We start from the raw sequence: 27,178 nt of genomic DNA on the forward strand, positions 1-27,178 counted from the left end.
TTTTTACGCTCAGTAGCGGGTTCCATGGTGTAATGGTTAGCACTCTGGACTCTGAATCCAGCGATCCGAGTTCAAATCTCGGTGGGACCTTGGTTTTCTAGTCAGTCAAGCAAAACTTACGGAGCTCTTTCAGGAGATCGTGAAGAGCAATTATCCATTTAACCCATTAAGGCCCAATCGTGCCAACCAAGAGAAGCATGTGTGTCTGCAGACCCGGTCCCCCGCAGACCTGGACCACCTGACAACTCCCTCTTTTTATATATATGTGTGTGTGTGTGTCTGTGTGTAAAGGTCTTTGAGTTTGACGCTGATTTTGTAGCTCGGTTTTCCAGACAGTTTCGTCTCAAAACTATAACTTCGTCTGCGGTCTGAAGAACCTGCTGCTCCAGAGATGCAGTTGCGGTTTTTACAATCATCCAGTAGATGACCCTGTCGCAAAAAACACAAGTGGTTGACCCCTAATTTCCACCGGGTGCGTGTGCGTCACGGCTGCACCATGGTTGTGTTCCTACCTTCTCCACTTCCAGGATAAAAATCTCGTCGTCCATGATGAGAAAGAGAGAGAGAAAAAAAAGAAAAAAACGAGACCCCCTGACCGGTTAAACACGTAACGTTTTAATGGTTCAGCAGCGCACATCAGCACGGGGTCTTTTATTTTTTAAAAATACCGGAATCTTTTATACTAGACACTTATTTACACGTTAGACACTACCACATTAACAGTACTGCACTGCACACATAACACACACACTCACACACACCGAGGGAGCCCTGAGGGGGTCCTGTTGCCTGGCAGCAGTGAGACCCACCACCATCTCATGGCACCTTCCAGTTTTTAATTGTTTTATAAATAGCCCACACTCATGCACACACAACTCAGGCGGGGGGACAGGGGGGCGGGGGTCTTCCTACGCCCTCGTGCCCAGGAACGAACTCTGTCGGGGGTGGAGGTTCAGTACCTGCCTGGAGTCCTGTGTGGGGTGCTGGCGTTGGGATGGTGTGGTCCGCGGTGGTTTTGCCTGGGGTGGTCGGGCCCCGTCAGGTTCGTGGGCGGGGCTCGGCGGGCGGGAATGGGTGGCCCTTGGACCTGTGGGGTGCCTGCCCTCTGTGTGGCCTGCGCCGCATCCCCCACTGGGCCTGCTCACGGTCACCCTGGGCTGCCCGGTGCCTCTGCCCCGTCGCGCCGGGAACTCTGGTCTGGGGGCCCCTCTCCTCTGGTCTGATTGGGCCGCTGTTCTGTCTGCTTTGGCTGTTCTGGGCTTGGTGCTCTGTGGACCTGCTGGGCCTTTGGGGCCTCGGGCTCCGCCCCGTTCCCCACTGACACTTCGGGGTGCGGCGTGATCACAGCCCCCTTGCAAGCACACATTTCTTCCTTGTTGCACTGCCACACACGCACGTTCATACCTGCATGCTCACAAACGTGCTCGTCTCTTCATCCGCTTCTGACTAGATGTGGCTGATGTTTGTGTGTTGGTACGTTTCTCTGCAGGTACGTTTCAATGGTTTAGCACTGTCATGAATGTGCGGACACTTACCATCCAACTTCAACATTTTCAACATTTTCCCCTGATGATTCTTCATTTTGTGATGTGAGGGAAATACCTGCCTCACCACTGTCAGGATGGCCGAGCGGTCTAAGGCGCTGCGTTCAGGTCGCAGTCTCCTCTGGAGGCGTGGGTTCGAATCCCACTTCTGACATGAGTTTTTTATTTTTTTATTTTATAGCCATCCAAAATAATCAGACCAAAGTCTAATAAAAGAAGTATTTTCAGACAATTGCTGACCATTTCATAGAGTTGAAAGACACTCTATTGCCAAAAGTAACACGCTCATCCAAATAATTCAAATGAGTTGTTCCATTCACTTCCATGACTACAGGTGTATAAAAATCAAGCACCAAGCCATGTAGACTGTTTCTACAAACATTTGCAAAGGAATGGCGTACACTAAGTATTGAAGAGGAATCTCATTCTTTAATACCATTAAACTATTCTGTCAACTATAACTGTCAACTTGAAAGTGGCATAGAAATTAAGGTTTTACTGATTCATTTAAAATGATTTGACACTATTTTCCCCCACAACCTGAAAGGTACATAAGATATCAATCTAGGTTAATCTAATAGGTTGTTTAGCTTTTTGGAAATAAACGGTTTGACCTGCACATTTACTTTAATGAAACCAAGGTGTCATGCTGAGTTAAACATAAATAAATGCTTAAAGTAATGAAGTGGATGCTATGGTAAAACAACAGGCTAACATTTTAATAGAATTATGAAACTGTTCATATTTACTAAAAAGCAGACATTATTATAAAATAATAGTATTTTAGCTTGTAGCTTCTTATAAAGCTTTAAAAGTGTAACCTTAAAAAAATAATAGGTATTTAAGTTGGATGCTGATTTAGTAGTTACAATTTGTACCCAAGGGGGTCCCCCAATGAGCACAGGGGGTCCCTGGGACTTTCAACATTAAGAGCCATTGTGATTAATGTCCACACATTGTCCCTATTTTAAGAAAAAAAAAGCAAGGCTGTATGTTGTTAATTTAACTTAGGCTTTATCAAAGGATAGGACTCAGCCAGAATCCATTATTTATGGAGACAATCTCACTTTTGAAAGCATAAAACTAAGCATGGTCTCAGCACGGGGTGGGGAAGGGGGTCCATGGCTCTTTATTATATGCATGAAGGGGGTCCCCCCAAAAAGTAGTTTTGGAGCCACTGGTGTAGAAAACGTTGCCACTGGACTCTGGATCAGTGGAGATGTGTTCTTTGGAGGGACGAATCACACCTGATGATCTGATGGAAGAGTCTGGGTATGGTGGTTACCAGGTGAAGGGTACTTGTCTGACTGCATTGTGCCAGGTGTAAAGTTTGGTGTGGGAGGGATTATGGTTTAGGGTTGTTTTTCAGGAGCTGGGCTTCGCCCCTTAATAAACTTGTTATATCTTAAAAACCAAAGCAGCACAAACGAAATTTTTTTCAGCACAAACCAGCACTAACGCAGCACAAGCGATTGAGACCATTTTTGTTCAATTTGGACAATGTGGAGGGCTGGGTGAACTTGGATTGACCTTAAAAACATGTTTTAATATCTTAAAAACCAAAGCAGCACAAATGAATTTTTTTTTCTGCACAACCACTTGTGAATTTACTATTTTTGACAGATTAAACTACCGGAATCTTTGAAAAATTCGGTGTATTTTCATTACGTTAATATACATTAACGTAATGAAAATACGTTCATACGTAAATACTTTATTGGTTACATGGAGTAGATTGATCTACGTCATCGTAAATCCCACCAATCACCGGGACACGCCGTGACCCAAACGCGGAAGCAACTCAGACGGGTGCTAAACAACAAGGCCCTTCCTCCGCTACATAAATGCAGACTAAAACTTAGTCTAAATGTAAACTTTGAAAAAATGACGAACACGAGAACATTTCATTTGCCAAAAATGCATTTTTCCTGGCTTCACGGCGCAGTTCTACTTTGTTTTGTGGTTTTATCGGTAGGTTTCGCCATCTACGGACAAATCCTGGGTGAGTTGCTTAATTGTGATGAAGATAAGTTGCGTGTAATTTTACGAGGGCCACTTTAACGGTATCCTCTTGGACTACTGAGGCATTATGTCTCGGAAGTAGATGAAACAGGTAACTGTAATGTTGACCAACAGCGCCCTCAGCTGGACTCCCCACCCCATGTGTTTCTTGTGTTTTTTTTTCTTACAGCCATGCCACCCCCTCTAACCACGGCCATCGGTGCGTGCTTTCTGGCCGGGATGGCACTGATTTGGAGAGACATAAGCAATAAGATAAAGGGTGAAAACCGGACGTTAGGCAGTCTGTGCAGCCAGTATATCGCAGTGAAAGCTGTGGGCTGGCTGGGCAGGCGACAGAGAAGGAAACTCGAAGCCGATACGCTCAAGGTGAAGCAAGTCCAGGAGGAGACTTTGCTGAAGCGACTTCGTAAAAATTCAGACACATATTATGGTCAACAGTACGACTTTAACTCTATTAAAGGTAAGGAGAGAAACAGCGGATCTGTGAAAATGCAATGTCTTCATGGGTGGGAAACTGGTGCACAGGTCCAAAGTGATGTAACTGCTTTGCTGCCTATGAGCTATATGCTATAGCTCCTCCCCTTTCCTGTTTGGTTTACTTTATTTGCTCTTGTTAACATTTGGATGCCTTTATCTAAATAAAGCTAAAACTAATTATTTCCCTACTGTATTTGTTTATTACTTGATTTCTTTGTTGTTTGACTAAATGTCTAAACCCCAGACATGTTCCAGAAAAAAACTCCTGACAACTCTGCACAAATGTATATTGGAATATTTTAATCATGCTGTTTATAATAATTTGTTAGACACTGAAGGTTTCCGGGTACGTCACCCTTTAACCACATATGGGCACTATCGAGAACTAATCAGCCGCATTGCAGCCGGGGAAGAAAAGGTGATTATTGCTGAAAAACCGCTGATTCTGGCCATGACTTCCGGGACATCAGGACCCAGCGCCATGCTGCTCAGCACCAAGGACACCAACACTGAATTCTTCCTTCAGGTGGCAATGTGTTTATCACACACTATATTCTCTGTGCTGTACATGTAAATTTATAACAAATGTTTTTCCATCAGGGGGTGACTGTATGTTTAGATGCCATGAGACAGGCATTCCCAGGGTCCGACAGCCTTCAGCGCACCACAAAGTTCTTCTACACACCAACATATCGCCAGTCTGAGGCCGGCATTCTCATTGGGCCAAACTCCTCCACGCCTGCCTCTTCTCGCCACATGCTCAACCTCTACACAACTCCAGCTCCCGCCTTCGAGGTATGACCAACAAAGCTAACAAGGGGTCAGCCTCTTTGTCTGTATACTTGTGGTTTTAATGTTTTCTTCTCTCTCAGGTTCACAGTGAGAAGGACACTCTGTATCTGCACCTCCTGTTTGCTCTAAAAGATCCCAGTGTGGGAACACTGGAGTCCAACTTTGCGTCCACAGTTTTTTATGCTTTCACTGCCCTACAGGTACATGATTGTATATCATTAAATACTGTACATTATACCAAGTTACTTTTTTCCATTAGATTTTGTGTGTATTTTTTGGTATGTCAATGCATGAAATGCAGGGCAATCTGGAAAAAGTTACTACAAATTAAATTACAAATGTGACATCTGTGATTGTAGAAAATACAAGTTTCTTTCAAAAGCATGGATTCTTATATTAGGAGAAATGAAGAGAAAAGTCTCCATCCCATAGGACCGTTGGCAGGAGCTGGTGGACGATATTGAACAAGGAAAAATCAGCAGTGCTCTGTCACTTGATCCCAAAGTGAGGGCCAGTCTCGAGGCTCTAATGAAGCCAGAGCCACAGAGGGCTGCTCAACTCCGGGCCCACTTCCAGGAGGGCTTTAGAGGAATTGCCAAGCGGTTGTGGCCTCAGCTCAACCTGGTACTGGCGGTGGACTCAGGCTCCAATCAGATCTATGGTGAAATGTTAAGGGAGACCTACTGCAAAGGAGTGCCTTTCTATTCACCATTTTATGCTGCTACAGAAGGTAAGAACAAGTATGGACAACATACTTAAGCTCATCTCACAATGCCTGGTTCAGTCCAATTCCAGTCCTGGTCCAGAACCACCACACTAAAAATGATAAAATTAGCTAATATTTTAGTACCAGAAGTGTGTGGTCTCAATCTATCTCACTTGGCCTACCTGGAACGTGGTTCTCTTTCACTGAGATTGCAGAAAATATCAGTTGTTTTATTTAAAATAGCATCAATAAGTTATCAGTCAGCCAAATTCAAGAAAGTAAATTTAAAGCAATATTAAACACAACATCATTCAAAAGTCAATTTTGTTTATCAAGCACATCTAAAAACCAGAAGTTTGCCAAAATGCTTTACAGGATAAAACATAAAATTAAACTTAAAAATGGCAGAGTTAGACATTAAACACAAAAACTACATAAGATTTTGTATTGTTTACAACTATTTTCAGGTCAGTATATGCTCTGATGAGTATTTGTGGGCACTTGCAGGTCTGATAGGGGTGAACCTGTGGCCTCATGAGTCAAACAGACGTTATCTGCTGTGTCTGCGCTCAATGTTCTGTGAGTTCCTGCCTGAAAGCTGCCTGGAGGTGGAGACGCCACAAACCCTGCTGATGGAGGAGGTGAAGGAGGGAGAAAGCTATGAGCTTGTTATCACCAACGCCTCAGGACTGTTCAGGTCTGAGTTTGTTTACAGACACAAGGAACTGAACCTTTACATGGTTTTGGTAGTAAAATGTGGGCAGTACTACATTAACTTTAATATGAAACTTTGGTATACTTGTGGTGTGTATTTTCCAGCTGTATGATGTAATCCAATATAAGCATTGGTATCAGCCAAAACTTGGTCTTGACGTGTTTGGTTCAGTATCTGAGACCAAATCTCTTGATTGGGGCAACCTTACTCAATGTAGGCTGGACACAGAGTGACATAATTAGAAAATGTATTTGACTGTAGAAGGAAGGCAAGACTTAAAAGCTAAAATCAAGGTGTTTTTTTTGCCATTTTTATATTGGTTCTTAAAGATCCAAACAAACCTTTTCTCTTGTTGTTCGTAGCCTCAATGGTCAGATGGTTGTTCAGTCTGATTATAAAGGTAAATGCAAACTAAATGGAACTCTATCAACAAAAAACTCTGTGGAAAAACGAATTGCTTTGTCAACATTACTAGGGTTGTGTTGATATTCTGCTTGACTGCACTTGATAAAAATTAGCTGCATCCTATAGAATAATAATTAAGACGTATGCTCTGAGTTCATTAGGAAATATTATGGGCAATTAAAATGCAATATTATAACTAACTTATGAAAACTGATGTGTTGGACAGATTTATATGTGACACTGATATTTATTCTTACAGATATCGCATTGGAGACATTGTGAAAGTTGTTGGATTCCACAACCATTGTCCCATTGTGGAGTTTCAGTACAGGTACCTTTAGAAGTACATATACAGCACAGCTCAAGCTTTGTAAAATGTACATATACAATATACAAAATCATTTCTACCTCGCCTCTGTGTCCTGTCAGGCGGGGTCAGATGCTGAACGTTCGAGGGGAGAAAGTGTCTGAGGCGTTGTTTCTCGGTGCGTTAAAGAAAGCAGTTGCTCAGTGGCCTGGAGCTCAGCTGGTCGACTACTCCTGTGCTGAGAGCGGCATCTTGGGTAAAAAGCTTTGCTTGTACTCCTCAGTCTAGTAGAATTTTAAATTTAATACCCTAAACCGTCTTTACAAACTCTTGGTTTTTCTGTGGTGTTGCAGGAGATTTAATAGGTGGCTCAGACCCTCATTATCAAGTATTTATAGAGTTGAAAGGTGTGAGAAATCTTACAGAGGAACAACGATATAAGGTGAGACAAAACCTAATAACCAAAGCTCTTCTTCATGAAATTCTTCCTTATTTTCTGTATCTGCCTCTCCTTCTCTACAGCTGGACATCTGCCTCCAGCAGGACTCTGCCGTCTACAAGTCTTTCCGTATCAAAGGCAGCATCGGTCCAATGAGAGTCCAGCTGGTGGCAGAGGGTGCATTTAAGGAGCTTCGTAGGCAGATGATGGCCTACACAAGTACCTCACCCAACACTTTTAAAATGCACCGCGTGCTACGCAGGAAAGAATACGCAAACTTCCTGTTGGGAAAAACAGTCTCCTGAGACAAGACTTATGAGCTGACTGAATGATTCATGCCCAGTTTTATTAACTATTTATGACAGAATTAATAAATTGTGCCTTTGAGAAAATAAAAAAACTCATCAACACTGTAACTGGCCTTGATAGAGACATCCTCAATGTTTCAGTTTGTTTGATTTTAATTAAGCGCGACAAAAAATATTCTTAAAAACATTTTTTTCTCAACTATATTTATATAATTGTGTAAAAGAAAGTGTTACTGTGGTTTTTGTAACTGAAATCTTTCAGAACCTCAGATGCAATAAATACTTTACCAAACAACTGCTTTGATTAGTTCGTTTTTTCCTACTACTTATGTGCCGCTAATGGGAAGAAAGCATTTTTTCTTCAAGGCAGCTAAATAAAAAAAAATACAAATAAAATTTAGATAATTCTTTGTGCTGATTTTGCTTAACACTGAAGCATTCGAATGAATATTTCTTGTTATGAAATGACATTTTCGTCGATAGCATTTGGTGTTACAGAATGTTCTGAAACGGCATGCTCATTTCCCTTAAGTGCAGTCACTTGTGATTAAAGCAACATTAATATCTAAAAATAAATTGAGTGCTGCCGCCGTGCAGCTGAAAACAGCTTTCTAATCTGTTTTTATTAAGAAATGCAGATTTGTTCTGTTTACCATCAGTAGAGTCAGCTGTGTTTTTGGGCCCAAGTCCAAGTGATCTAACACAACTGTTTTCACATTATCAGCAACTTGTGGTCCATTTTCACAAAGTATACACACATTTCACAAAAGTTTCATGCCACTCCACATTTCTTTATAGTTTGCATAATCTTTTTTTTTTGTGGTCTTAGCAATAGTTTGCCAAGCATTATGAAGGTCTTTCAAAGCTTTTCTTTTGTCATTTGCTGTTTTTTTTTTAATTATAAACATAAAATAGTATTTTTGCACCAACAAAGTGATTCCCAAAGAGCAATGAGGTAAAAACATGTCATATCCGAGCATGATGTGCATTTAAAGTTTAAGGACAGAAAGAAGTGGAAGGCCTAAAAAAAAAAAAACTATGAGAGAGAATGTCCTTTAGGAAGATGCCCATGCAGCTTCTCATTCATCCAACATTGGCTAAGTAGAGTCGGCTGAACTGGCTTTACTTTCTTGAAGATGGTTTGCTCTCATTCAGAAGAGCATCTTGAGTTCTGATAGAGATAGATGGAGATTTCACTGAAATAGCATGTGAAACCACTGATGTTTCAGTCTACGGCCGACAATGAGACGCATCTGAGTTCTCATTAGAGCGACAGTTGTCCATAGTTTCACTACAAGTGTCATTACATGTTATTATTCACCTTTGGATAGCTCAAAAGATGCTGCTGTAGGTGGGGAAGAGATGATGTCTCAGTCATTCTCTGTTGAGTAAAAGTTTATGTATACTTTGACATAGATGGCCTCTTACACTCCCCAATCAAACCACTTCTCTGTCCACTTGTTCCAAAACTTTTACATTGTGGTCCATCTGGTCTGTCCATCTGCTGAGGGTTTGGTTTCCCCAATGGAGAGCTCTTTGCAGCCCTCACTGCACTGAGCTATACCCACAAGATTACTTGAATAAAGATGGTTATATAAAATATTTCTAATATGGCTTAAGAATTGTTTAAACTGTCTTTATTTTATACACTGTATTGATATTGACGTTGTCATGTCTTTGAATAAATAATTGCATATATTTATAATTTTTCCAGCAATAAATATGAGAAGAGCCTCTCACGTTATCTCTGTTGTCTCTTTAGTATCCTGGTGAAGACAGAAGTCACAACATGGGCTGGTAAAAGCGATCTGTAGTTATTTTACATTATGATTATTTTTCTCAGAGCCTCCAATAGGTTCAGCTCACTTTAAAGAAAAAACAGAGCTGTTTGCTTATAAGATTAATTTGTGTAAAAGTTAATACAAGTGAATAGCTTTTTGGCTTTTATTTTTCAAGTACTGCCACAAGTGACAGTACTTAGTTGTCACCACTAGGAGGTGCTAGTCTAATACTGTTACAGTAGCTGGAACATGCTGCTTACTGTGGGTGTGCAGTTAAGTGTTTGGTTGTTTAAACTGACAATTATTGGTTACAGCTCAGACAGCTTGTGCCTTTGACTGAATGAATGGCTTAACATTAAAAGTAATCAAACAACACCAAGGGTAGATTACATTTTAGAGGTTATTTGATGAGTACATGCAGCAATGAGGTCATTTTCTTCCCTATTACTGACATCATGCTAACTAAACATCCCATTTTCATTGTATGAGATATTAAATCATATGAAAGTTTAAGTAAAAAAGAAGAAGCACCTAAAGGTGGATCCTTCTCTGTTACTGTGCTGTGATGCTACATGGCACTTCACTCTCCTGCAGGTCTCTCCCTTCACAAAGTGGGCTAATATTTTTAGTAACGTCCTATTTCAGCAGATTCGACATTGTTCTTGCTTTATTTTGGCTTCCTAATTTAATAACCTCACGAGTGAGTGTGTGACAGTCAGTTTCAGGGTTTTAACCCCAACACACTGGCTGTAAAAACGAATGTCAAATATCAGCATTTCTGATAAGATATTTTGAGGATGTGAAGTACACATTAAACATAGATATTTTCTTTTCTGTGTATTCTGCTTTGACAGTTCCAAGTCAAGATTGCAGCTTAAAAATAAAACAAAAAAAACATGTAAAGCATTGGTCATAAAAATGAAATTTTTAAAAATTTAGTTTGACTTGAGTGGCTTTGGAGTGGCTCACCCTTGCTTTAACATTCATTATATATAGTTTTCTTTTTCTGGTCGGTATCATGTTAGATAGTGTGCCTTCCTAAGCCTGTTGTCCTTGTGTGCCTGGAGGATTTACAGATACAGAAACACCGTGGGCACACATCTGCTCACTCACTCATCAATTTAATGTAAACAGCCAAGATCTAAGAATGACAGACCTGATTTCTCAATGGGTTTTACTGAGGGAAGGAGGATGTTTGAGAAAAACAGTTGCATGTTGAGTGAATTAAACCAGCCATTAAGCTTATCTGTGTTGCAGTTTAAGTCAGGATAAGTGCAGTGGATTTTCATTGAAAAGTAAGATGGTAAATTAGTCTTTTTTTTTATGTGTTTATGATAAAGCTGAGGATTATGGGCAATGTAGTTGGGATTTGATTTCAGCTGGCATTCTGGACATCACTCAGTCATCTTAGACTGTAGAGTTGATAGTGGGCATGTTTAATAAATAAGTCTCTTTATTAGAGACAAGTAGAGATGGATGAACTACAAGAAGAAAGGACAATGAGAGGCCATTAAAAATAGAAAGCAGTGAATGGCTGCCAAGGCCTGAAAAGGATCCGCGATGGGGGGACAACAGTCTGCAAGCTGGTGTTTTACTTTCACTGCGTTTCCCCTCAGCTTTCTACCAGCTGGTTTAATTGTACATTTTAACCGCATTGTCTCTCCAGGCTATTCTAACAGTTAGTTAGTGATGTGTTTGAACCTATTTGCTTCTTATTGTTTGACAACTAGCTTAATGTATTTGTCTTTTTAAAGGTTTTCCTATTAATTTCAGCCTACACATCACTAATCATTTTAGCCTCTTTGACCTGACTATTCTCATCTTAGTGATCAGCAGCTGTTTCCAGTTTTATCATCAGAAACACAGGTTATTTGTATTTTAGTCATTACTGAACAGTTATGTCCAGCTGTGCTGGAGTCCTGAAAAACACAGAACCTTTCAAAATGACGCATTGTTGAGATCTCTTCCAGGTTTTCATCTAATTTCTTAGTGAGTCTTTACAACGGGTAGTCTCATCCTCCAACTTCATATTATCACAGACAAAAAAGGGGAACAGTTGTATTTTACAAGAAATTCACCTCCTGACTTATGAAAAATCCTTTTATCACATTTTAACTTAACAGAATGGACATAGTCTTTTGTTTGCTTTAACCCTCTTCAATAAGCCGTGGCAATGGATTTTCACAAAACACACCATGGTTTGTTTCCTTAAATTATGATTTCATTTCATTTCAGTTTTTTTTTTTTTTTTTTGTATTCTCTCAGAATAACTCAAAAGGTCTGACTGGATGTGTGTGTTGAATGTGATGAACTTTTTATCATTCTGGAATATTCCATTTAGCCTTTGTGGAGCTCTGCAGTCCAGAGGCTGCTTCAGTTTTGGTTCAATGTTGTTTTGTTGTTGTGTTTCCTGAAAAGTCACATTTCACATAATGTGTCATTTTCAGTTTGTTGTGATTTGTGAAATGTTGTGTTGTATTGTTTATCCTTTTTTTCTTATGCTAGATTTTCTTATTTTTCATGTTATTGGAGAGTCATGTTTGTTGTGTTGTGTTTCTTCAGTTTGTTAAAACTTAAAAAAAAAAAACATCTGACTTTTCTGTTTTGCTTTTTGTCTGTTTTCCTCTTGTTTTCTGAGATTCTGTTGTGTGTTTTGCAACCTTGCTCTGTTTAGCAAAATGTTGCTATGTTTTGCATTTCAGGGCCTACGTAAATGACCCCTAATTATCAGGTTTCTTCATGTCGCTCGCAATATTTAATTTTTAATGACAATCACATTAATTGAATTAATAGCAGAGGTCATCTTTCACTGATTCCCACAACTGTAATGGGATATATTGATCTAATTCTTTTAAAAATATAAAGTTACTGATGTTACTGATAAGCATCTTCACTGTCTAGAAGTGTTTCACTTGCTATATGCTTGTTTCAAAGTGAGTTAGATTTGGTGTGTTAAGTCCTCATGAAAACATCTCCAGGCTTATCCTTTTAATCCACTCTTAGCAGCTTTTATCCCAGAGCCTTAATTCTACTGTAAGGGCTGATAGGCCAACAGTGACCAACTCCATGTACATCTGACCCAGCAACACTCTGGGAATTCCATTTTAGGACTCATGCAGTTTTGTAATGTAACAAGAACATGTAAGAAAAAAAAAATAATCAGAATATTTGGTTGCCACCAAAACCACTTTTAAATCTTTCTTGGACCACACACCTATGGCAAAGCAGCACAATGACACAAAGTTCAGCTAGATACAAAAGCCTTCAGTGATGGACGTGGAGGTAATCTATCTTTCCTTGATTTGCAGACCAACACACAAAAGCCAAGTGCTGATAGTAGCACTGTGGGGTGTAATGGTGCTGTCAGACACTCCAAAAGAATCCTCCCTTCCTCTTTTCTTCCACCTCTCCCTCGGTTGTCTCACTCTGTCTCTATACCCCCACCACAGATGAGAACGGGTCCCCACAGAGGATGCCAGCATCTCATTGGCTGGCATATCACCAGAGTGGATGGGAGAGAGAGAAAGAGTAGCGAGGAGGGGGAGAAAGCTCAAGAAGATGCAACTATTCTGCCACAGCATCCTAACAGATCACTGAGCTGAAGGATGCTAGACGTGTAGACACACATTTATGGTCTTCCTATGAATGGAAAGCATAGCAGACTTACAAGATAACTTCTTCTGTGCTGCTGTTGGGATCAGCTCCACGACTGAAAGGTGCAGACAAGCAACAACTGGGCTGACTGATTTTATGAGCTTCGGATCTCAGCATCACCTGGAATTGATCTTTTCATGTGACTGAGCAGCTGCTTGTGATTGTTGTTCTAAATTCCTTATCTGGGCTAAACCCAAACCTCTGCATTGTGGAGTGAGCTATTTTAGTCTTTGCAGGCTGCACTATTGTCCTAAAGAGAAGCATCACTAGACAGAAAGGTGGCCACCTTTACTGTAAATGTGTCACCCTGTGTCCACCACTCAACTGTCTCTCTTAAAAGTCTGTTGCACCTGCTAAGACCCCCCGGAGCCCCCTATTGTGCTTCTAGGATGGTGTGACTTCCAGCCAGCTGTTGGCCATCCCACATCTGGGTCAAGATGCCTGTGATGAAGGGCCTCCTGGCCCCACAGAACACCTTTCTGGACACAATTGCTACACGCTTTGATGGCACCCGTAAGTACAGTAGAAACACTTTTTCAGATCACTTACTGTAAAATGAACAGACAATGGCAGCATGATTGTTTAAATCCCTAAATAATCATATACTTGTTCAATATGAGGACTTTTGTGTCTTTATTCTTTGTCAGATCATTACGAGATTATTATATTTAAAACGTAGTTCGAAGCTGAATTAGTGATGCTCTTGTGGCTGTGTAGCCTTTCTCTAGCCTGTCTAGGCTCTTGCAGCCTGTTCCATGTTTTTAACACTGCCTCATAAAAAAAAAAACACCAGAAAAGCATTGAAAAGTTTATTTGAACTTATATCGTAATAAATCATTCAGATTTGTTTCACACATTTAGCTTTGAAGTAGCTGGTCCAGCATTGTCATTTCTGCCTTGCTTGTGTCTTGTTTTGAACCTTGCGCCCCCTCAAGGGAGGTTGTAGCTCATTGTAAACAGATGCCATGGAGATGTCTATGTTTGTTCGTGTGATGATTCTGCCCGTCCTCCCTCAGTTGTCTGCAGTAGCCTGAATGAAAAGCTGACTTGCACTGATTCTAAGAGATGGGTTTCAGCTCCACCTGGGAACATAAGCATAGTGGCATAGGTGGGATTACTGGATAAGTGATGTGGACTGTGCAATTATAGCTTGATATGAGCCACACATTCTAAAGATCTTGAATGACATATTGCACCAAAGTAATTGTTCTGTTATCCAGAGACTAACTAGAGTTGAAAGTAATTGTGTAATGTTTTGTGTGATAAGAATAGAACAAAAAACAGGCATGGGGTCATTCCTTCATGTGCTCAGCTGAAGAGTTTGTGAGCTTGATATAGATTTCCTGCCAAATCTAGATGGATACTCTTGCTGAATCTACTCTCTGACCTGTCAGTGCAAAAGAGTGAGAAGTAAAAGAAGACTCTTCCCATCTCAGTTCAGCATCCTTTCTGAAGTGTAACACGTTTTATTATTATTTGCCTTTACTATGTAAAATAGCTCTATGATCTGTAATTTTTCTTACTATTGTTTCTGTTGCTTTTACATAATTTTTTACATTAATGCCTGCAAACATGTCGTGCGCTTTAGGGTATCAAAGTGTCAACAAACTCATTCACATATTGTGGCATTTCAGTCCTGCAGCACTTGCTTTTGTAGCTGTGGTGCTGAGTCCACACTGCTATGAGCTATATGATGCCAACTACCACATAATGCTACCCCCCTCCCCCCCATTTTCAGGAAAGTTGCCAAATTTTTCTAAAATGCTATCAAATCTTTTATGTGTAATCTTTTGATAAGTTTTACATCTTTTTTAAGCAAGAATTTGATATTTAATGTGTTAACTGACCAACTTCAATGTATTTAGAAAATATAAATACATTTACAAATTAATGCTAAAATATTAGGAGAAAGAGACATGCTTGATTGTATTTTATCATTCGTTTTCCATTTTCTATACCGTTTAGTCCAATTCAGGGTTGTGGGGGGCTGGAGTCTATTCCAGCAATGCCGTGTTGCTGCGTATCATCACTCTCTTTTAATCATGGCTTTTAATTAGTCTACAACTAAGGTTGCTAATTATAAAAGTTTTGAAAGAGGAATATGTATCCATTCTTGCTTGGATAACATAATAATAATAATAATAATAATAATAATAATAAGCTGCTCAAAAGTCATTAGTCACAATTGTTGGATTCTCCTCCTCATGAGGCACCATATATTTGCAACAGGCACTGCAGGCAGGCCAATCAAACACACACACACATTATATCTATGAAACCATGCAAGTCTTTTAAGATGAGGTCCAGCAATGTCTATCAGAAAAATAACAACAAACCTTGCCTCAAGAAGACATCACCTTAAAGGTAACATCCAAAATTCAAATGTATCCATCTACACAAATGGTATTTTCAAATATGCAAATCATTTATGTCATGGACACTGATCACTGTTATCAGCCTAGATGGTCTTTGTAGTGGTACATTCACCCCAACTAATTTTTTTCCCTAAAAACAACAAAGACGTGGACTCATATAAACAAATAACCTGTTCTTCTGTCTTTGTCCATCTGAGACGGTGATGTTTTAGCACTAACCTTTTCATGGTTTCCTTCCTGTGAAATCCAGTTTCAAGTTACATTTCAGGATTCAGTGGTAGGATTCAGACTGTTTTAGTGAAAATAGATTTACAAGGTATTTTAAGCCCATGTTGTTATATTGATCGTTGTGGCATGATGGTTTCTCATGCAGAGCTGCCTGGGGGTTTTGAAGGTTACTTACATACAACAATTGATTCCACCTTTGCCCTTTAAGCACAGAGGTTTCCTCAGACTCCTTTGAACTTTTCATATTAATATGCACTGTAGATGCTGAAAGACCAACTTTCTTTACAGTTTTACATTGAGCATTCTTTGTCTTATTTATTGGTGATTCTCTGATTTAATTTGATATAGGGGTAAGCCACAACCCATCCTGGTTTGGAAAGACTAAGCCATTGGTGGATGCTTTTATACCTAATCCTGCCACCCACACCTCCCACCAATTAATCAGCTGATTGCATTTTTTAAATCCATTTTTGCTTATCTCCCAACTTTTCTTGAATGTATTTCTGGCATTAAAATTCATTAATATTTTCTAAATACAGTTACATAATTAGCCAAGAAACTAAAGATCATTATTTAGGCTTGTGAAGGTTAAAAAACATAAACATATTTCAAATTTAAGGTTTAATTGTATTTCAGAAAATCTGCCGACTAGACACTTGTAACCACCTATGTATTTCAGTTTTCTTTGCAACTAAAAATTCAATACTATAAAGCAGCTGACAAAATAAAACAAAACCACATTGGTAGCAGCAGGAAACACACGTCTTTGCAACTACATGCCAGTTTGTGCCATTCTCCAAGCCACCACAAAGCTGTGGCTCCTCGAGGAGTGGCAGAGTGCCCACTGCTCAAAATAGCTTCCTTCCTGTTGCCCGGGTGACAGGGTCCTGCCACTTGACATGGATGATGCTTGAACACTTTGGTCTACACTAAAAGATGCTCTGCTAAAGAGAAAACACTTGAACTTGCTTTCAAATCAAGGACATCTATAAAGCAGCTGGTCTTTTGTTTCAGAGAGGCACATTTCAAAACAAGTGACCTATGTCTGTTGTGCAGCTGCAGTCCTTTTTCACCTCATGGCCTTCATCCTTGAGCAATTGCTTTATTGTGTTTGGCTAATTTAATCGGATGTTTGAGCTTTATTGTCAAGAATAATGCTAAGCTGCTAAGTTACTCTATTTTCTCATTCATATTTTAGAAATTAGAAGTTTACCTTTGAATTCTCAACTTAAACTTGATTTTCAATTGTGGCTGTTTTCTGATATGACAGCCAGCTTGGATGCCATTATTATTCAGTAGAGTATACACTTACAAGAATCAATTCTGGAAAGATTTTAGATAACTAAAATGTGTATGAAATGGGATTTTTAAAAAATTTCTAAAGATTCTCTTATACTAAAATTCATTCATCTTGTCATATTCATATACAGTTTAGCTCAGTTCAACTTTATTTATGTAGTATTTTACAAACACAGCTGTAGCCCAAAGTGCATTACTTACAGGATCAATGGATATGTTCTTTTAAAAAGTCAAGTTTTAGACTTTGTTTTAAAAGCAGAGAATGTGTCTGCATCTTGCACCCAAATAGGTTGCTGGTTTCAAAGTAGAGTAGTCTAAAAGGCTCTACCCTCCATTAGCTTGGCCATTAGAGACTTTGTTTGTTTGTGATTAGACAAATCCTGTAATTTATGCTAATAGATTAACCATGGCAGGGAAGCCAGAGAAGTGTGATCCCTTAGCAGTACTGGTCAGTACTCTGGCTGCAGCATTCAATGGAGGGATGATCCGGGAATCACTTGGATACTCAGCTAAGAGGGCATTGCAATAGTCCATCTTACATGTAATAAATTTTTCATTATCAGTTTGGAACAGGATGTTCCAGACCAAATACTATTCCCTCATTTTTGCCAGATATTTTGGAGTCTATGGCAAAGCTGTAACTTCAGCTCCTTATTGGTTTAATCAGGTTTAAATGATGAATAGAACTGTGTCATCAGCATAACAGTAGAAGTGTAAGTCATGTTTCCCGATCATTGCCTAAAGGCAGCATATAAAGAGAAGAGAATTGGTCAAAATGTATGTGTCAGGCATAAACTGTAATATTAATAGTTTCTAAGACTAAATGTTCTTTCAGACCAGAAAACCAAAAGACAGCTGCTGAGTAAGCAGCTAAGAAAAAAGCCAGTTTTTACACAATATGTAACTCCAGTAATTAGACTGCTTTTCCCAATAACTGTGCTTTGTAGCAACATACTATCTAAAGAACTAACAGTGTTTGAGTGCCATCACTGATGTATTAATATATATATTTTTTTGTCATGTCTTATTTTTTGACAAAATCGAAGGTAAAAACACAAACGTAAAAGCAGCAAACAATATAGTTAAATATGGGCCTGATGAAGTATCTAAATGGAGGAGATTCTTTATATAGTGATGGCTATGGGTCCATATTTAATTGCAATGATTGCAAATTATTTGAATCCAAATACTACTATTCAGTGTAACATTTAAGGTGATCTGAATCTGAAGCTGCCAATTGAATGAAAATTCATATCTCTTATCCTCTTTGTCCATCACTCTGCCATGTTACACCTTAATGCTACCACAGTTAGCCAGGCATGACCAATACAACCTGAAGTCACATAAAGCATTGCCAGACTGTTGCTTTGCTCCAATAATATTTTGATGTTCAAATTGCAGCATCATCTGACTAAATCACCATTCAGGTAATTTTAAGACAATTCCTTTCTAGTGAATTCAGTTATACTGGCATGTAGAATGATCTATCAAAGAGAAAGTTAGAAGCAGCATAATGCTCTGAATGTTTTTCTCACAGCACCCACAGGGTTACTGGCCTGGACATATTAACTATATTCCCCTCCCATACTGGGACAAGACAGTGGTCTAATTTAATGGCCAGGTCAAACTGTGCATTTGCTGACTGATTTGACACAAGACCTTTATTTCTTCACAGCCACAGTTTGGGGTTAGGTGTTGGACAGTTGGTAAGACATATTCAGTACTGGATCTAAACTAATATTACTTTATCATAACACTTTTTAATCAGTCAGTTTTTAAACTGATTAATATTTAATTAAATAAATTCATTAATAAATTCTACAGTTGCACAGAGGCAAAATTACAAAGCGTTCACATGCGTATGGATTCATTACTAACTGTGTACTATCTGCAGTGGTCCTTGAGGTAAATCTGTACATTCTAATGCACTAATCAATTTCCAAATGTATACAATCGTTCTTATAGTTTATGTCTATTCTGTTGCTTTAAATTCGATGATTCAGGCGGTCATCTGGGAGATTTTGTGTAATATCTCCAGATGAGTGACACAGGATGACAGTTTTTTTTTCTTTTAAATCTTTCTAAATATCAGTTGAGTAGTGCTTGGCTTCAATATTTATAGAGCAGAAAGTTGAATTTAATGTAATACATCTTGTGAAATTTGCACACCTGAGTTATATCCACTCCCCCCAACTTCTGTTCCACTGTAATCAAGTTGTCAGAGCAGCTTATCATACAGAGCACAGTATTTGGCTCATAGCAGTGTCAGTGAGTGTTCCTGTTTCCCCAAAGGAAATGTTAGAAAGTGTGTGTGCATTTCAGTTGATGTCCTCTAGGCTTTGTGCTGTCATGTTTTGATGTATCTATTGATGTTATATTATCTGTGTGTGCATGTTCATGTCAAATTTTTTTTTATCTCGAAGGAGAATGCCTCAGAAGTCAAAGGTCAGGTTGCACAAGCTCATCTCTGCTCATCAGCAGGGCACATGTTTGTTGTATCCCAGGAAGAAAACCAGAACTTTCTGTGTCCAACTGGAACAAAAAACATGTTATGTGTATATGTGTGTGTGCATGTTATGTGCTACAGTATATATACTTGTACATACATCCGCTTCCCTGAACTCCTTTACATGACTTCCCCGGCAGCGTTTTCACACTGACAGCAGCGTTCACCCTGTGGGGAGACGAAACCACAAGGCAGCTGCAGGCAAAGATAAGAAGCAGGTTTATTTTCTCCCTAAACTCTCCTGTTAAAAGGCAACCAAAAAATCAAGGAGGTAAACAGGGAGGCCTGTCAGACTGAACCTTATGGAGCTCATTGTTACCCAACTGATGAATGGGTCTTAATGGGCAACTGCAGAGACTAAAGCTCTGCAGACAGATGGCACAGCATAGATGAACTTCTTTTGTAGTTGGATCCCTTGCTGTCTTTGTTTTTGTTGTTTTGTTTTGTTTTGTTTTCAGCCAGTAGTGTGTAGTTTTTACAGGTAGACAAGTTCTAAGCATTTGGAAAGGGCAAAGTCCTCCGATGATACTTCAGTGATTGCAAAGTTGGTGGTTGAATCCCAAGGTGCATGATTTTGTTTGTTTTGTTTTGAGCAATACACTGAAATAAACTGTTTCTAATGTGCAGGTCTCAACCTTAGATGACAGCTGCGCCTCCATTGCTGTGTGAATTTAGGTGTAAGTGGGTGTAAGGCTCTGTGAAGCATTTGCACCAGGATAAAGGCGCTACTAGCTGCAGTCTTTTCAGAATTTTACTGAAGAAACACTAATACAAACACTAATGTCTATGTGTTGCTTTGCATTGTTTTATAGTAACTAAGATAAAACAGTAAGAGATTGATTAATTTCAACCATGCATCTTTACCATACCAGTGACCTTTTCCCTGGCAAGAGCAAGCCACCATGCGCTCTCACACTCTCCATGTCACAATAAGTAATTATATGCTGCTGGGTGGTAATTAGCTGCTGGCCAATGCTCATGGGCTTCATCTGTCTTATATACACAAAAGAACATGTATCACATGGACACAGTGCAGGCTGCATGTTGTTAGCCGGAGTAGTGAGCTAGCATGTAGCATCATCATGTCAGATTACAGTTGTAGCGAGTCAGCACGGATGTGTAATTAAGGAAGCTGGAGCAGCTGAGCAGCCACTCGAAGCAATATCCCTGAGAGGATTACAGCCGGAGAATTGAGGCATTGTCACAATGACACACACAAGCATACTCAAAGTGTTTATAACTTGGTTTATTTGGGCTCTAAAATGCTTGTTTACAAAGTTATTAGAGAAGAAATAAATATGCTACTGTAGAAACTAAAGGAAGCATTAGCTAATGTTTATTAGGTGTGTTTTTTTTTACAAGAACTAAAGGTCTAAGTCTTTTCATTTTTTTTAAGATTTCAATACATCTTTAAAAAGTCATGTTATTCTTTGTTGGTTTTCATTTTCTTTCAGGGTTGAAAGTCTACCATTGGAACTGTCTTAGTAAAAAAACAAACAAACAAACAAACAAACAAAAACCTTTTATCATCCCTTCCTTAGCACTTTTTCTTGACCTCATTTGAAAACATTGTGAGGTTAAGGAAAGGTGGTAGGAGATCTTCTTAAGGTTTTAGGCGAAGACCACCCCACAGTATGAACCCAACCACACTTACACTAAGATGTGATGTTGCACTGCAGGAAATACAGTTGTTCAAATAATTCCACAGAATAGCATGATCTGTACTTTGCCCAAAACATTCTTATAATTTTGTTTAATAGAGGCTGTATCTTCTTGATATAAAAACATATAAACAATATTGTATTGTCATTATCTCCTATTCTTTTTGCATAAACCCCATTTACTATAACTGTATTAAACAAATTATGACACTGAGCGTTGTGCCACAATAAATTCCAGATGAAATGATCTGTTTTCCTTTCATAAATGTGCAGGGTTTTCTGTGCTAGGAGATAAAAAGAGTCACTGATGCTATTTTCAGATTTGACCAGCTTTTAAAAGACACAGTCTTCCTCCCTTAAATGTGCCAGTGTGGTATATGTGCATGCAGAATACAATTACGTTTAAACAAAAGAGAGCTATTGTGGACTTGTTTGCTGTATCATAATTTTATCACATACTAAATGATAACATATCCATGACAGTGACAGTCCTGTTATAAAATAATATATATATTAGCATTGTCCATGATCCTTTATAACCCTAGATGATGTTATAATGTAAGGGGACCTGGGAAATTATCTTCATGATAAGTTAAGATAAGTTATTGAATATAAACTCATAAGCCTGTTTGGACTTGCTTTTAAACCACTGCAATAGCTTCCTAGCTAAAACAATTGTCTAAACAATTTTTTTTAAAGGATTCTACATGTAGGCACACCAAACACACTCAAATTGTGTAAAACTTTAGGATTTGCAGGATATAAATATTGAAAATGGAGCTAATTGAAGAAGCAACAAGACAAGTATCATAGATGTGCAGCCCCTAATCAAATTACTTTAGACATATAGTCACATTTGTCCTTACACTTCCCTTATTGGTCCTCAGCACATTGTGTTTGTGTGAAGTTTTCATTTCTAAAGATGTCTTAATAGTCCAAACAGATGTAAAATACATGAGGCAGCCATTAGAACTACACAAACACATCAGTTGAAGGAAGAATATCCCCAGACCTTAGTACTCTGGCATGACATTTGTATCATCTGGCCTTACTCTTAGCAAAAACTTTTCTACTGAATTTCTAAATATATTCCCTCAGTTGCTTTTCACTCTAACCAAAATGTAAATTGTACCAGATTTCATTCATTTAAAGCAAGTGATGGTAATTCAGAAAGCTCAGCTTTAACAAAAAGTTCCCTGAATCACGCTCCTCTAGCCAGAGGGTTGAACATCAAACTTTGTATATCTCCAAACACAGCATAAAAGTTTTTCCTTCATGGCTCTTTAGTTTTAAGACATGTGAAATGATTTATGACTGTACCTGCCTTTGACCTGTTTAAAGGACCGATTTAAGCATGCTGACTAGAAATGTGCCTATTCTTAGGTTAGCATTACATAAACCAGACATGAATGATGTGCTCTCCAACACTTTGGGTGGGTGAGTTGGGTGTCAGAAATTTATAGAACATGAAAAAGAGTTTTTTTTCCTCTTTTCAGCAGGAGGAAACATCTTGTTCAGCCTTTGTTTTGGGGGCAATATGTACACACAAGATATCTAAAGGTATTCACAGAGTTATTGGGCTGTGGCTTTTCCTGCAAAAGCTTCATGCTGTTTGTTTTCCTGAAACACATATTTGAAAAGATCTGCAGTGGAGTATAGAACCAAAACATGCAGTTTTTTCATGTTGAGTGAGGGAGAAGGAAAGCCATAGCATAAGAAAAAAAACCTCCTCTGCCTGTTGATGGATCTGACTAATGCCTGTCTCTATAATTCCACAGTGACAGTTTAGTTGCTGCTCACTGCACACTCAGGAAAGGTTGTCACCGCTCAGAAAAGACATCCCCTATAGACTGCTTTCTGCTCAGCCTGGCCAATTAAAGTGCTAGATCACAGGAAGCACAGTAGCAGATGTTTAATATTCTTTCTTCTTGGGCTCGCTCTCCGTGGGATCAGCTGAAATCACAAAGTTTGCACTCTGATGTTTTCTGTCAAGCAGCAGAGGAGACAGTAATTTCATGGTGAAGTTTGACTCTCAGATGTGACTTGTGCAAATAATTAACAAGCATTTATGTGTACGTCCTCCTTAAATATTAAATGGAAAAATATCTAAAGACCTTTGTGGGAGGTTTAAATCTAGATTTTATTTTTATTTTATTTTTTTTAAACTGTATTCTTAAACTGGGAATACATGTACCCAGTATTGCTGATTTTTTTTTTAAAAAAATGACACTATAAATGCAAAGTTAAAAAAAACCCTGCTTAGATACTGAAACTGTTAGGATCCCTACCTTGTCCAAATAAGTTTTACAGTCACTGAGACACAAAGCCACAAAGAAAACTCAGTAGAACTAGTTTTATCTCACCATAAAAAGAAAAGGGCATCCTGAACAAATGCTTCTGCTCATCTGATAAGTTTGGGACAACATAACACAATCTGGACAACATAGTGCAAGCTTAATTTACAAGCTTCATGACACGTGTTGGTTTTAGTTACATAACTGGATAAATTTTACCTCAAGCTGTCAGCTGCCATTTACTCTTTTAATGCCACTTTCTATCAGTCCATATTTCAGTCACCAAGCACTGCAACAACAGCAGCTCAACTGCAAATCTCCACCAAGACCGAGTAAAAGAATCTTTTATCTAAAGCTAATCACTTCTTGTAAAGGTATCAACTACTATATATTAGTTGGTTCAAATTATAAATAATGCTCATAGTCATTCATGTGAGCCATAGAGGCAGTAAAAAAATGAATAGAGGTTGAATATAATATAGTTTGAATAATAATAGAAGAGCAAAGTAAGTTTTATGTGTAAGGATACAGTAGTGGAGTGAAAAGGTTCTCACTAGACAACACAACTACAACTATATATCTGAGCAACTGGTCCAACAGTGCATTTAAGTTTCTCTTTTGCAGTACAAGTAATTAATCTACAATCAAATATTTTCTAAAAAGGCCTCCCACAAAGACAGGGAAGAAATGAGAATCAACATTATTGGATTTTTATTAATTAGAGAACTCTACAAGGATCCAAGTTGATTTTATGAACATGTGATAATGTCATAATCCAGATTAATATATGGAATAATGTGGAATAAGTGAATATTTTTGAGTGATGCAGCCTGGAGCTGCTGGTACGGGATCCAAAACCAAAAAAATAACTGGTGCTGAACAATAGACATGACACAGTAATGAGAACTGTCCATGGTGCTGAAAGAAAGACCAAAGGAGAGGCAGAAATAAACTGCAATGAAGTGTAAACAAAGCATGTAAAAGCCTGTACCCTACACTAATTTGACATCATACACATGTACTTTCATCACTTCATGAAAGTTCTGTTTCACAGGTTTATAAACAACAAATGACTAGTAGCGGCTTATAATCATTCATTCTTAGCCTTTAGTCATTTATATTCTATATTTGTATTTTACTGCTTCATTTTTATTGTCATTTACTTCTCTCTTATTCAAACAGATTTTAAATTTAAGGGTCAAGTCCACTCTGGGATCACATCAACAAAATGTGCCTAGAGTTACATGAAAATTAATTAAGTTAGCCGTTTTTCATCTTACCATCTGTGGCCCACCATGCCAGTTCTTTCAACTGCCCACACAGACCCTGACTGGCACCAGGAGCATAACTCAGTTCATAAATCTGACAACGATGGCTTGGGGAAATTAATTTAGCTCAAAATTAAGTCAAGTAAAGTTTAATTAATGTTTACTTTAGATGTGTGAACCTTAAATAGTTTTGACACAAGTTCAAAAAGCTAAACAGACTTTGATCTATGTGCAGAAAAAAATTATGTACCAAATATCACAAAAACATGATGGACCTGATATTGTTTTGCAAGCTTTCAGACAAATTTTAGCTTTAGAATAAACTTTTTCTACCATTATACTAACATTTATAATAAAGTTAAAGTCGCCTCAACTTCTTACACCTATATATCTTCTCATATCCCCGTCACAGACAGTAATTTCCTTTTGGGTAATGCCCAGGGCCACCGCGGCTACCCCATTGTTTACTGCTCAGATGGCTTCTGTGAACTGACGGGCTTCACTAGGACTGAGGTGATGCAGAAGAACTGCACCTGCCGCTTCCTGTATGGGGCCGACACCAGTGAGCACGTGGCTCAGCAGATGGAGAAGGCACTGGAGGGTCGAGAGGAATACCAGGCCGAGGTCCACTTTTACAAGAAGAATGGTAGGTAAAGAGAAAAGAAGATGGGGGAGGATAACGTCAAGTGGTTATACATAACATGTTGAGCCTGGATAATTGTTTCCTTCTTTCAAAGGTGAAAAAGGTAAAGGAGCAGTTAACATTTCCGTCGTTTAACTGATCCATTTCTTTTTATTTACTACACTGTTCTGGTTTGATCAGGTCATGGGCAAATAGCAGCTTGATCAAACTCTATTTTTTATTACAAGGAGTGAATTTATTTTTAGATAAGCGCTGACTGTTTTGGTTGAATTATGAATGCAGAATTTAGCACATGCTCTTGTAGAGAGTTGGTGCTGCTCTGCATTCATAATTAATGTTGAAAAAAAAAAAACAACAGTCTAATTTAGAAAAGGTGACAATCAGCATATAATTCTTATGAGTATTCCTTCACTGATTCCTTCATCAGCATCGGAAGAAGCATTGGGAGGTGCTGAAGTAGTGTATTGAAAGAAACAAGCTTGTTTTCTCATGCATATTTCCACAGCTAATTATTCTGTCTTAATGCAGGACAAAGCCCTGTACATGCTGCCTTGAATTTTACTCGTTCCTTTTAACTTTTAGCTAATCCTCCTGTAAGTCTTTAGCTGAAGATATGTTGTCATGCATGAAAAGAGAACATACAGTAGAGTTTAAGCCTCTCTAGCTGCCACACAGGATTACATTCATTAAACAGAGACCCAAACTTGCAGCTTCCTAATGTTTAAACCACCAATGATGCCGATGGATTGCCAAATCTCTGCTGTAGCTAAATGTATTTATATATAATCGCCATGTTTTTGACAGTGCAGTAAGTAAAAGTAGGGCAATATCTCTAAAACTGAAACTGCAATAGGTACCCATTGTCATAAAGCAGCCAGAAAAGTAAAATATTAGAGCTAAGAAACAAATAACATACATCCACCTGTGTACGATGGCATCTGTCACTAAAGGACTGTAGTGTCCAAGCTGCCTTCTGTACTATGAGCAGTACACAGATATACTGTAGCTTGTTTTCTGTTGTGCAAAAACACCATTATCTATATAGTTTTTATTCAGTCTCCTCTTATCTATGCCTAACACACGCAATCACACTGGGAACGCTATAGAAGATGTGAAACATCTGTTTTGTAGCAAAAATTCTGCAGATTTACTGCTGAGCCCACTGGTTTATTAGTAAAGTCTTGCATGTATGGTGCTCTATCTACGACGGCCCAGAAGTGTCACAGAAATACAAAAGACGATACAATAAGCCAAAACACAATAAGCTGCAGCACAACACAATAAGCCACAATGGAAGTGAGCTGCAGTCGGGTCCCGGAGGACGAAGAGATGAAGGCCTGGAGAGGTGTCGAAGGTTTAAATAAGTGAGATTCAAATGCTTAATAATGTTTATTGACTTATGCGCTTTATGCAGTGCCATACTCTGTGCTGTGTTAATGTATGGGATAACGGATGATACAGAGATCTTATATCAGATGTTTATTATTATTGAGAAATACCAAAAATTTTGTCCTCGCAAAAAAATGTCTAGGTGAACCTGTTATGCAGTGATAGCTATCATCTCGGCAATGTTAGTAAAGCAGACCAATGTAAAACACATTTCAGACATAAAAAAATAAAACAAACAAAAAAAAAAAACAACAAAAAACAAAAAAACATTCCAGGAGTCAAGTTTGGTTCCACAATTAAAGCTTATTATTTTCTAATGTTAATTTGCCTCCCGCCTTAATTTATCTTCTTATTGTTGTTGTTTT

At 38.6% G+C, this 27,178-nt stretch overlaps 2 protein-coding genes and 2 non-coding genes across 5 annotated transcripts in view; all 4 read left to right on the top strand.

Moving 5' to 3' along the window:
- Positions 1-18: 18 nt before the first annotated feature.
- trnaq-cug lies at positions 19-90 on the top strand. The gene has a single exon. It is a non-coding gene; the product is annotated as a tRNA-Gln (tRNA).
- A 1,525-nt stretch (positions 91-1,615) lies between these two features.
- On the top strand, positions 1,616-1,698 carry trnal-cag. Its single transcript has one exon. It is a non-coding gene; the product is annotated as a tRNA-Leu (tRNA).
- A 1,631-nt stretch (positions 1,699-3,329) lies between these two features.
- ghdc (GH3 domain containing) lies at positions 3,330-8,028 on the top strand. The gene is made up of 11 exons (XM_041974595.1): positions 3,330-3,546; positions 3,736-4,026; positions 4,373-4,569; positions 4,644-4,838; positions 4,916-5,035; positions 5,268-5,565; positions 6,049-6,238; positions 6,921-6,992; positions 7,091-7,224; positions 7,322-7,410; positions 7,491-8,028. The coding sequence occupies exons 1-11, from the start codon at positions 3,429-3,431 to the stop codon at positions 7,710-7,712; spliced, it is 1,926 nt and encodes a 641-aa protein (XP_041830529.1). The 5' UTR covers positions 3,330-3,428; the 3' UTR covers positions 7,713-8,028.
- Positions 8,029-13,047: 5,019 nt separating this feature from the next.
- kcnh4b (potassium voltage-gated channel, subfamily H (eag-related), member 4b) overlaps positions 13,048-27,178 on the top strand; it is a 41,730-nt gene continuing 27,599 nt past the window's right edge. Inside the window, exons 1-2 of one of the 2 annotated variants that reach the window (XM_041974929.1) lie at positions 13,048-13,663; positions 25,194-25,427. In XM_041974929.1, coding sequence (XP_041830863.1) covers positions 13,588-13,663; positions 25,194-25,427 — 310 coding nt within the window. In that variant the 5' untranslated portion in view covers positions 13,048-13,587. The remainder of the gene's footprint in view (positions 13,664-25,193; positions 25,428-27,178) is intronic. The other variant, XM_041974930.1, reaches the window with a different exon arrangement.

The sequence above is a fragment of the Melanotaenia boesemani genome, chromosome 21 (assembly GCF_017639745.1).
Source record: "Melanotaenia boesemani isolate fMelBoe1 chromosome 21, fMelBoe1.pri, whole genome shotgun sequence".
Taxonomy (NCBI): domain Eukaryota; kingdom Metazoa; phylum Chordata; class Actinopteri; order Atheriniformes; family Melanotaeniidae; genus Melanotaenia; species Melanotaenia boesemani.